The following is a 12,437-nucleotide window of genomic DNA, read 5'->3' as shown; positions in this document are numbered from 1 at the left end:
GCATTATTATTTTGTGTTTCTTCCATTTCAAAAACGAATTAGGATATATGTATTATTTCTGAAACATGCAACAGAGACACATTCAAACACCAGTCTGAGGTATAAAAAAGGCTTCCAAATAAATTCGCCTTTTAATATCTCAACAAATTTTATAGCTAGAGGTTTGGTAGGAGTAGGAGAAATTATTTGACTGACATTTTAACACCACAACAATGTATTTTTTTAAACATTAAGAGCAATATATAAGGAAATAAATGCTTATTCCAAATTTTTAAAACACCTTGTATATAAAAGAAACAGGGTTAAAAATACTCTGATTGGTTTCTTAGCTGACAATTCAGCATGTTTCTGCATGCAATTATTCCTAAGAACAGAATAATCCTTCAGTTTCTTGCTACACAACAAAGACACACCAGTCAAAATGATGAAATAAGAAATAACTTTTATTTCAACAACAACACAAGTATAATAAATATATAAATTAGACATTTAAGATGACTCTTTCTGCTCACTTTTCAGGCGGAGATGGATATTTGAGGCCACTGCAGCAAAGGGATCTGCCAGAAAAGAAGGATCTTGTACAGCATGATGGTACCAATGAATGTCGTTCAACCTAGAAAGTCATTAAAAATTAACTAACAAGAAAAGAAGAAAGAAGGAAACAGCAAATTTAATATAATAGGATTTTAGACACATTTTTATTAATGTATTAAAAAATGGATTTTTTAAAAATAGATTTTTTTATCTTTTCTGTTTTTTTTTAAATTTTATAATTAATTATTATAAATATTATGGCATCTAGAAACTAATTTGTTTATATCAAATTCACTACTAAGCCACAGCACTTGCAAGGAATCAAGTTTTAATTAAATTAATTGATTAACTGATAGTTAAATTTTGTAAATATTACTATAGTGCACAGTCATTAAGAACATAAAAGTGTGTGAAATTTGAAAATTCTATTGGATTAAAATGGGAATGAAAAAATAGATTATGATTCTATATTTAGAAACACAGACCAAGGAAAGTTAAATAAAAGCATGAAATATTTGCATTTCATATTATATCAGCTATTATTCTTTTAATATGAAAGATTCAAACATACCAGATATGTGAAAGGAAAGCAAAGAAATTAAATTATCAGATTTATATTACAAATAATTGTACATACAAATTAAGTTGTTTCAAAATGAATGACTGTATATGTAAGACATAGTTTAATCAAGTTTTCTAAATGATATTTCAAATTAGACTTTGTGTTTGAATACGTTTTGTATATTTATATTTCTTGATTTTAATTCCTTTTATTTAATATTGGCTTTTATTGAATATTTTACTTCCAGTTATCATAAGTATGCAGTTGTTTTAACAGGCAATAAATTTCATGCTCATATGTTAAATATTATATCATATGTGTCATACATGTAGTGTACGGAGCGTCCCCCTGGCGGCGTTAGCGGTACGGAGCGTCATCCTAGCGGCGTTCCCGGTACGGAGTGTCATCCTAACGGCGCTCGCGTCGTCTCTCAACAGCCAATAAGAAGCTATCTGATTCCCGCTCTAAGAACTGTGTTCGCTACTGTACTGGCGTCCCTCGATGTAAAGCGGCTCAGCCGTTCGTCCCGTTCATTAAATTTGTATATGTTAAATTAGTGTGTGATTCTCTTAATATGAGCCATCTCTACGCATTAATCTCAACCGGGCTTTCCCCTAGGGCCCGTGAGAGATATTTAATTTGATATATAATCCGATTAGTAGAGGCATGTTTTTCGAGCCAGAGTTAACATACCTCTACATACATGTCATATGTTATTGTGTTAATGGCAATAGTTGGCATATGTTAATCAGTCATAACTTTTTGTTGCTAAAATAGTTATATTTCAGTATAAAGGTTCATGCTTTAAATAAAATTTGAAACAAACCAAACTAATCATTTAAAAACAAAAGCAAATTTTGAATGAAATATTAATAGAATTTTGAAGGACATTTTATTTTATATTCTTATATTTACTGCATATATAGCATAATAATTTAGCTTTGTTTAAATGCCTCTTTTTAATTTTATTCACTACAAGAGATGTTATTTTTAAATTTGACAAATGTGAGCAAAAATGTTTCATTATAACTATCAAATATTCAGGTCTACTACAGAGATCTGGATCTAAAATTCTACATGGAGAGCCTTTTCAAAATATAATATTTTGACATATACAGATTAAATAATTTATACAAAAACATAAGTAAGAAAAAAAATCTTTCTTTTTATGTTATTTTAGTGACGAATAAGATAATATTGGGTTGGTGCTTAATTATCAGATGTTTCTTTGACATGCTATATTTTAATAAAAATTTATAATATTTTATAAATTTATGAATGAAAACATTCTTCTACTTTTAGATTATAAAAATGCGTGCCTATAATCATACTTATATTCGTCATACTATGCTGTACCACTTTGAGAAAGGATGGAAATCAATGCAGTCATTTCGCAATCTCAATAAAATTTTCGTCGAGGGCACAAGCAGAGAAAGTCGACGCAGGGAATGGTTTGCCCGTTTCAAATGTGGCAACAGTAGCTCGGAGGATATGCTAGGAAGAAGTCGATTTCGACGACCAGGCATTTTTGGCAGCCGTGGAAGGGAACGATAGCTTGACAACTCGAATGCTGTCCGACAACTTCAATGTGGAACATTCAACCATCGTTCATCATCTCAAAAAGCTTGGAAAAGTATGGAAATTGGCTGGATGGATCCCCCATGAACTGAGCGGCATCAATAAAACTGAACGTGTCCGAAGCCTCACCGATTTGCTTCAACGAAAGGAGCGGGGTCCATTTTTGCAAATGGGAAACAATCATTGAAATAGATGGTGACTACACTCCAGATTAATCATTTAAAAATGTTACTATCAAATTTTTATGTTTCCTTTTTCATAATAAATAGTGTCATGAATGTCTGATAATATCATTTAAAAACGCCTGATAATTATACACCAAACCAATATAACATGTGGCATTACATACAACTTTTTACCAAAATTTTTCACATATTATTAAAGTATTCACAAATGATACTGCAATTAGAAAATATGTCACATTTTTCACTTTCTTGTAATTTATCATAATATTTGAAAAATCATTTAAAGGGTAAATTTTTTTCCCCACTGTTACATTAAATCCATCCCACTGATTTGACAAATGATTTCTTGAATGTTTCAACTTTCACAGATATAACAAGCCTAATGTCCAAGACATAGTAGATCTGAAGTTACAGAAGAAAGAATTTTAAAATTGCCTCAAGCTTCATATATTAATCAAAAGTAATCAAACTAGCAGCACAAATAATACCATTTAATAATTATAAAAAATTGAAAAATTTATCACTTACATTTCAAATTCTTGTGATTTCAAAGATTTGCATACCCGGGGTTTTTCTTTAACAGATCCAGAACTAAAAAAGAAACATATTAAAACTTTGAAATAAAACAATTTCTTAAAAAACCTATAATTAGTGCATAAAAAAGAAGAAATTTCAGTCATTATAAATATTTTCTATTCTATCATTCTTAACTTACAGTTATAAATATTACAGAATGATGAATAAATTTTTTTCTAGGTGGTGAAAAATGATACAACATCAAAATTTAATAAAATTAATCAATTAACTGATAATTAAGACATGAAAATATTAAACTAGTTTATTGTCATCCAAATTACACAAAAGTATACAAAATTTAAAAACTCTAGTACATCAGGAATATTCTCAAATCCTATTTGTCAAGTATGAAAGAGTAGTTCTGCTATACAAACCAAAAACAAACATAGAATAAAAATAGCAAATAAAGATAAAACATAATATCACCTATTTTTGTTGTCTTCTTTTACAGAAGGTAAAGCATCAACTAAAGAACCCATATTGCCAAAAGCACCAGCTAATTTTTTTCTAGCCAACATTCTTTTCTTGGCTCTTTTGTTTTGCTTTGCCAAATGCAGACCGTCATGCCCTAAAAATGAAAAACAAATTTAGAGAATCTAAATTAACCTACATACAATATTTCATTTGTTAGATAGGAAGATTTAAAACCCTTCAGGAACTCAAATTATAAGCATAAAAAGAATTAATAATTGATAGTGATTATCCATTCATTTATATTAATCAAACCATCTTTAAGAAAAATGATTTGGCATCTATACTTCTGTAATATGCATTTTATTTACATAGCATTTTTTAAATTTGTTTTCATAATATTCATATTTTGTTTGATGTATTGAAATTAAAATCATTAACCTTTGTCAACAGATGTGTTCTGTACAAAATTTCGGTATGCCTTGATAAGTCTTTCATCATCATTTATATCATCAGGGGTAATGGCTAATCTTCTCTGGAAATGTCTAACACTCAATGGAATCGTTTTCTAGAAATGAATTTTGAATGACATATATGAAACATCATTTTATACAATAAAATTTTTTTTTAACTTTCTACGTAAATTACATTGAATTTTATAATAAACAACTAGTGTTAGGAATTTTTAATGCAAACAATCTAGAAACTCATTCCCAATTTAGGTAGATATTTTCCAAATACAACTTACATTTTATATTTTTCAAACTAGATAAAAATATAATAATAAAATAAATTAATCAATCAGTAAAATGACATTTCTGGTAGCAAATGAATACATTTATTAAATTAATAAATTTAATTCATTGTTTAAATAACTTAGCTTTTAAATAATGCTGCAAAGTGAAATGAAAGTAAAAACCAGCTGCTAAAGTAACAATTAAAGTATTAATAAGTTTTTGATTGGAACTTCAACAACTTATGCTGGAAGAGTAATCTCTTCCTTTAATTTGAAAAACAATAATAACGTTAAGATAACATCAAAATAATTTCTAAAGCAATAAGTTTCTTTGGAAATTAATAATAATAATAAAAAAAAACCCTCAAGAAAGTTAGGTTTGTTTTTTATTTAAATAAAAAAAAATGTATTAAAGTGAAAAGACATTGATTCAAAGTCCATTTTACTTGCTTTCAGATAACGTATTTTTCAAATCTGGTAGCTTTTATGGCAAGTATATTTTTTGTAAAACTAACAGGCAATGTTTTCATTATTAGATAATGTTACCAATTGTTAGTGAAGAATCATTTAGTTGAAATTAAACACAAAAAATATCAAATAAGGCAAAAAAAATGAATTATTGCCTTTTTTTCTATTGGATTTGGGCATTAACTACATACCAAGGCTGAACTTTTCCCCTTAATTCAGATCATTGGCAAACTTGGACTGCATGCAATTTGCAAAATTTTGCCTTTAACCACATGCCAATAGTAAATTTTAGACTTAATCACATGTTATGTGAACTTTTGGTTTAACCACATTCTAATAGGTTGAATTTTTAGTTTAAATGCATGTCATTAGTAATCACAAACTGACAATTCCGACCCGACGGAAGGAGCACGGAAAACCCTGAATGACTGGACCACCGCATCAGCACCACTGGCAGGAACTATGACTGAGTCCTAAGGGCCATCACTGGCCACAGTACAACCCTTCCTTAAAGAAGTATGTCTCATCTTCGATTGAAGGAGGCAGACTCTCCCCTTTTTGTGTACTGACAAGGATAGCGCGAACCAACCACCATACTGGAAGCTTTTCATCCTCAATTACAAGCTGCCCCCCACCTGGATCATGTTATTGGTAAACATATTGAATAGACCAATATGACATCTCAGGCAATTATTTCGATGATTAACTAACGGTTGCAATAAACATGATGTTTCTAGCAATTAATCACCAGCATATGGCTAACACATAAGCACCATATTTGTTTCACTTTCACAGCTAAGTAAGTTCCATAAAAGATAATATAATAAATAAAAAGTATAAATATAGAAGCTAGTTATGAAAAGTAGTAAATAACAGATGATGGATGAATGAATTTGTTATATACAGTTTGAATGTTGATAAAGTATAATAATCAGATAATCATTCTTATACAGCATTAATAAAATGAAAAAGAAGTTATTAGAATAGCAGTAACTTCTATTCTCTATTTTCAAAATTTTAGCATATTGTGAAAAATGACTTTTTTACCCTTTATTTATGTGCATTCTGAAAAAAAGGTAACAAATTTGTAATTACATTTCTGTAGTTAAAAACAAATTATCAAAAAGTATCAACTTCTAAACTATATAAATGTTTTGTCTTTGCATTGTACATGCATTAAAATGATGTTTTTAAACCTAAAGACATAAATTAAATCATACAGAATTTGAAACCAAAAATTATGCGGCGTTCATACATATCTCAAATATTCAATAGACTCCTAAATGATTGAAAACTATGAAATGGTTGAAAATTTAAATTAGTGTTCTATGATCTCTATAAAATCAAAATTCTAAGTTTCATTCCATTAATTGCATCATAAAAAGTTTATAATTTTAACAGAGTTTAGACGTGACAAATGACATTTTATCTTTCAAGATATTTATTTATCATGGCTAATTACATTCTTTATTTGCTTCAAATTTCATATTGCAAAGTCCTTTAGCTCTGTGGTTTATTTAATCAGATGCAATTATAAATCAAATTAAATGAGTTACTTCTGAATAATTGAAATTTAATAATTATGTACATTTGAAATAAATCAATACTACAGATTTACTACATTTTCTTCTCTAAATTATATCAAAACATTTAATTAAATCTGCTGTATTATCATTTACTCTTTACTTTTTGAAACTGAAATAATAACAATAAAAAAAAAACCCAGCTAAAACCCTAAATAAAATAATAAATAAACTAGTTTTCAAAAATAATTACAAACATATAAATTCTGATTTGTTAAACCAAAGGAAGATGTTCTAATAGATACTAAAAGGCGAATCATTAAACTGACAGGGAAGCAAGTAGAGATATATATATCTGAATATAAAGCAATGGGAGAAACCTTCTACAAAAAATTCTAAAAGAATACTAACTTAACACATATAGCAGAGATAAAAAAAAAAAAAAAAATGCTAATTTTGCACACACTTAAAATTATTTCCAATGTTATTACACTTAAAACTTGTATATATGCATTATTATTTATGAAATTTAAAGAAATCTTTGTGTAAAATGCACAATCAAGAAAAGTATTTAGTTAGTTGACAAAATGTGTATCACACTTAATAAATGCAGTTATCTTAGTTAATATTGATATTTTTTACTAATTGACTTTACATTTGATTCAGTACTATTGTATTTGATTCTGTTAAGTATATTTTAATGACTGAAGTTATAAATGGAGAAGTGATATTTCATGGTAATATTATGCTTGCCATCAGCTTCTATTTAACAAAAAATTACCAAAGTAAAAAAAAAAAAAAAAACCATCTGAAATAGAATATTAGATAATTAAAAAGAAATAAAATAATAATTATAATAAATATAATGAAATGATAAATTATTTTATTTTGGCCATTTCAGTAACATTATAAACTAATAAACTTGAATTATTAAAATTTAAAATAATATTCAGAACTTCATAATTATTTTCTTCGTTTTTACAATTATAATTAAAAATTTATCTAAATATTTCATACCCAATATTGGGCAGTATTTCATTCAAGGGGCCTTAATGAAATGATAGTGTTATTTTATTAATGAGTTTTCCATTAAGATTTGACGAGTTATTGTTAAGGTTTAAAGGTATATGGGTTCCATAAATAGAATAGTGTCCAATATAATATCTTTTTTTAAAATACTATAAAAATTGCTAGCAATTTGTTTCAAAAATTGGAAGATAGTAAAATTTAAATTTTCAAGATTTATCTTACACATAAAAGTTATTAAATCAAATTTGAAATTTCATTTATGGCAAAATGGTTAGACTTAAAATTTTCAAACAAAGAATTAAAAGAAGTACAGAACACTGAATTAAACCATTATGTATACTTTTTCTTCCTTATCCTTTGAAGATGATGATGCTTTAAAAACAGATGATGTGTTTCTCTCTTTTTTGGATCCAGCAACTGACTGAATACGTTTTCGATATTTCCCTTTACCCATTTTCTAAATAAGTAAAAAGAAATGAAATACAAATAAAATTAGTTTATCCTGCTTTCAGATTATAACATAAGTTTTCAGAATGAAATATTAAGTCATAATAAAAAACTTTTCTGTGAAATTTATTTATAAACTTAACAATTGCAAAGAGAAATCATAAATATTGAAATTAAGCATGTATGTGATAAATCACTCTCAATCATTTTATGCTACACTTTAAAAAAATAACAAAATACAGATATATATATTTTTTTATTTAAGCAATGAATTTGACATTATTTATCAGACAGATTGTTTTAGCTTATATTTTCACTTATTGTAACAATGGAACAAAATATTATCATTATTTAAGAATAAATTCTTGATTCTATAACTTAATAAGAATATATAATAGATGACTTAGTTATAAAGTTACAGAAGCTAAAAGAAAAATATTAAAAAATAAATAAAATAAAGCTGTATTAAAAAAATTAATAGGTATAGTTTTCCCAATGCTTTAATTGTTCTTCCTATGTCACATTTTCAGTTCTTTAAACTAAGAAGAGCAAAATTTCCTTTAGTATATATACTATCCCTTTAAAATGACCTAAGATAAAATCAATTGTAAATAAAACCATTTCTTTTTTTATACAAATATGTAGGCTTCTTGTTTTTTATAGTTTGATAATTGATAAAAAAAAAATCCAAAATAACAAAAATTTTACATTTAGAATTTTTAAATTTTAATGTATTTTTAAAAACTTATTTCATTAGGAAAAACTAAACTTTAAAGATTTAATTTTTAATTTAAAATTTTTATTTTCATACCCAACTTTGCTTTGCTAAATGATGTTTGTTTTTATGCTAATGAGAACCAAAACAATGAACAAGTTTTAAAAAGTAAAAGAAAAATCAAAGGATACAAAGCATGATGATTCTTGGGGAAAAAATTAAATTAATTTTTGACACACAGAAATACATAATGCAAATTTTTCTAAATTTAAATAGTAAAAATAACTAATTAATTTTATTTTTCTAAAGTTATACTACAAGAAATGTATTAGTGGATCTATTATATATATATATATAATATGCATTTTCATAATCTAAGAACATGCAATAAATTGCTGTTTATAGCAATTTATATTTCTATTTCTTAAATTAAGGGGAAAAAATGATTTTAAATCAGGGGTGTTTGTGGGACCCCAAAAAATCCCCTGAAACTTTTACGGACTTACTACCGGCATTTTGGAGTTTCGAGAAGGGGGGGGGAGAGAAATGAAAAATTACAATTATGAAATATTGAATGACCTAATTATAAAAGTTCAATGAATTGCTTTTTTTGCAAAATTAATAACCATAAATTTTTAAACATATAAACTACTACATTTTATGCAAATATTTTAAATTATCTGAATTAATTCTTTAAAATTTATCTAATTTCTGCTGCTTTTTTTTATTTTCTGATGTTTGTGGGCTTGTCTTTCTTTTGTGGTGAACTTCATAATTGCAGGAAGATTGACTTTTATTTTCCTCATTTACAGTTGAAGAAATTTCCTCGAGAACTGCACATGCAGAGGTAGAAGCAGTTTGCTTTTCTGCTAATGTAGAAGGTTTTTCAGAGACTTTTATAGGTGACTCATCTGAAATACATGTTTTTAAGTCCTCTTGATATGTTTTCCAACTTCTGTTCATATTCAGTAAGAGATCTTTGTGAATTGGATCAGTCATTGGATTTTTTGAGCCATATTTTTCACATGAGGTTTCTTTAGAAGCCATTAAATCATATTTAATAGTCTGCACTGCATCTAGGGAATCAATCTTAAGAGAGGTTCTATAGTCAGTGACAAGTGTATCCATTAAGTTGAATGCACTTTCCACTAATGGGCCATGGAAGCAGCTAAGGCAGGCTTTGACCAATTTAGCCAATGTAGGATACTTATAATCATTTGTGAAATCATCTTTTAAATTAAAAACTTTAGACCAATATTTATCAATTGTACACTTGACTTGATTTCCACTTTCATCAGATGTGTAGAGCATTTCTTTGGTGATATCAATATCACTCTGGTGTAACCTTATTTCAGCTTCTACTTTTGACTTTTCATTATCACTAAAAATATGGGACATAAAAGATGATAATTTTTCAAAAGCTAATATTGTACTGGTTTTACCTCTTAGCTCAAAATCTAATGCTGTAAAACTAATTAGATATGAATTTTTAAGGGGTAATTTATGTTTCATATGCTGAAATTTCAAAGTGAAATTCTCTTGCGTACATAAATAAAAAAATATTTCAATAAGAGAAACGAAAAATTTACACGTGCATCAATAAATGAAACGAAAATTTTACACAGCGGTGAAAAAAAAGTTGCGAAGCGATCAATGACAAATAGCTAATACGGCGAAAAATCCCCCTTCTCTACTTATTGGCGCCACGCCAGGAGAGATAAGACCTTTGAACCCAGAGTCACGTGATCGCACATCTGGTCGCGAAGTCTCTCCCTTTTTTTTCTGCCGCGCCTACTTGCCGAAAAGAATCCAGAAGAGAATGTCCGAGAAACGGGGGAATGAGTCATAACTCGCAATAAGGAAAGAACAAAAAAGAAGTTTTTTCCCCCTTTTCACGCATTATCACTGCCTTTGGAGAAAGAAAGGAAAAGTTTTCACCACACACGCTGACCTTGCGTTTTCTGCTTTCAAAGCAAACAAAATCGCCCAGATCAAAATAAATAATTCATTATTATTCCTACTTCCTTTTGAACGACGATCCCCGGAATTCCGGGGTTTCCCCGGAGCACAAACACCCCTGTTAAATGAAACATATTCTTTTTGTGAAAATGATTTTTTTAAAAATATTTTTGAAATGATTTATTATTGTTGCAGTTATTATTGTTGGCTCCAATGTGATCACATGAGTCTGAAATTTATTATGCAAGAATTTCATTTTCCATACATTTTTGAAACAAAAAATGAAATGGAATAGATATAACAGATTGTATTCAGGACAACATGTTACTAGAAATGAATCTACAAGCTTCAGATAGAGTTACTAGAATTAAAAGTGTTATCATTCCTGTCTTATTTTTTAATGATGGGATTAAAAAATATTTCACCTGTTTTGCTTGCCTAACAATATTTTTGCCTTATTGGAAACAAGTTAAAGAAAATCACATAATTTGAAGGAAAAACACATTTCAAGCTTATAAACAGGAAATAAAGATATATGAAACTAAACCTGGATTTATTTTTAGACATTATTCATTCTGCTTTCTGTCATTTATTAAGATGGATTTCTCTTTCATACTTAAAAATTTGTCTTTAAAGTCCAATTTTTTTAAACAAAATTTCTAATTGAAATACAAGGTTTCTGAATAGAGTCTGATGTACAGAAATAGCATTTCTATAAGATGTATAGAGGCAAATAGCATTTCTTAACTTATCAAAATTAAATTGTATTGCAGTCTCGAGAAAAAAGATTTTTCTTCCAAAAATAGCCCAAATTAAATGAACAGAAATTAAACTAAAACAGAAAGATTTGCGAAATAATTAAAATTATAAACAAACAATGAGGAAGAAATAGAGTAAAATATATCATATAATCATAGCACAAAATTAGTGGCTAACTAGTAAAATTACTAAGTGAACATTCAAAGGTGTATGGCCTTGATAGCGTGGCAGTCAAAATTACTTCATATATCGTTAAATATTTGTTTTATCCTTTTCAATTTTCAAAGAAATCAGTAAAAAGGTCAGAGATAATTTTAAACTCACACTTTAAACATCGTTATTTTCATCTATTTTAGAGTATTATGTTCCCTTCAGTAAAATAAATTGATAAATTTAGTTCAAACAAAATTTAAATCATCATACCTCTCTCAAGTAAATGAATCTTCCTTCTTTTTTATGTTATTGAAAATTGGTAATAAAGTTCGCTTCAATATGAAAACACACAGAAAAGCTACTACGAACGATAAAATAAATAAAAGGTGATTCGATATTAAAATAAAAAGATGTTGCATTTGTATAGCATTTTTACATTCTGAATGACCGATATATGCAACTAACAGTGATTGCATGGAATGAAAACAAAATTGTAGAGCGGCGTTAGCTCAAGAAACTATTTTGATTCCGCTTCCCTTACGTAAGAGGTATTCGGTGTTGTTCATTGGTTGAAAGATGGGACAGCAAGGATAACATATTTGGCAAGTAAGCACATATCTTATCAGCATTTCTAACTACTAAAGAATGAAATTTATTTTCCAGTGTTTCTTTACGATGTATATCTTCCTCATCCTTCTTTCATAGATTGAGTTGCACACACTGCCTTAAAGAATATTGCTCAAAAGATTTCATTATTCTGTTCCTATTCAAATTATTTTTTTCTGTAAAATAAATTCTTTTA

At 27.7% G+C, this 12,437-nt stretch overlaps 1 protein-coding gene across 2 annotated transcripts; it reads right to left on the bottom strand.

Annotated features, from left to right (window-relative positions):
• Positions 1-422: 422 nt before the first annotated feature.
• On the bottom strand, positions 423-12,128 carry LOC129964297 (uncharacterized). Of its 2 annotated transcripts, none has more exons than XM_056079070.1 (6): positions 11,906-12,128; positions 7,931-8,059; positions 4,288-4,414; positions 3,862-4,003; positions 3,388-3,450; positions 423-613 (listed from the first exon to the last, which is right to left on the bottom strand). In XM_056079070.1, the coding sequence occupies exons 2-6, from the start codon at positions 8,054-8,056 to the stop codon at positions 490-492; spliced, it is 582 nt and encodes a 193-aa protein (XP_055935045.1). In that variant the 5' UTR covers positions 8,057-8,059; positions 11,906-12,128; the 3' UTR covers positions 423-489. The 2 variants fall into 2 exon arrangements, with proteins under 2 accessions (XP_055935045.1, XP_055935046.1); XM_056079071.1 differs by having other exon boundaries at positions 7,943-8,059; positions 11,906-12,127.
• Positions 12,129-12,437: the final 309 nt, after the last annotated feature.

This window comes from Argiope bruennichi, chromosome 3 (assembly GCF_947563725.1).
Source record: "Argiope bruennichi chromosome 3, qqArgBrue1.1, whole genome shotgun sequence".
Lineage (NCBI taxonomy): Eukaryota > Metazoa > Arthropoda > Arachnida > Araneae > Araneidae > Argiope > Argiope bruennichi.
This window is presented reverse-complemented; position numbering and strand designations above follow the sequence as displayed.

Bases quoted from the DNA above. Each gene is read 5' to 3' on its own strand.
- LOC129964297 (XM_056079070.1), bottom strand. From the start codon at position 8,056: ATGGGTAAAGGGAAATATCGAAAACGTATTCAGTCAGTTGCTGGATCC. The intron at 4,415-7,930 runs GTTTAATTCAGT...ATTCATTTCTAG, and splicing joins AAGAAAAAGTATACATAATG to AAAACGATTCCATTGAGTGT. The intron at 614-3,387 runs GTAAGTGATAAA...ATGACTTTCTAG, and splicing joins AAATCACAAGAATTTGAAAT to GTTGAACGACATTCATTGGT.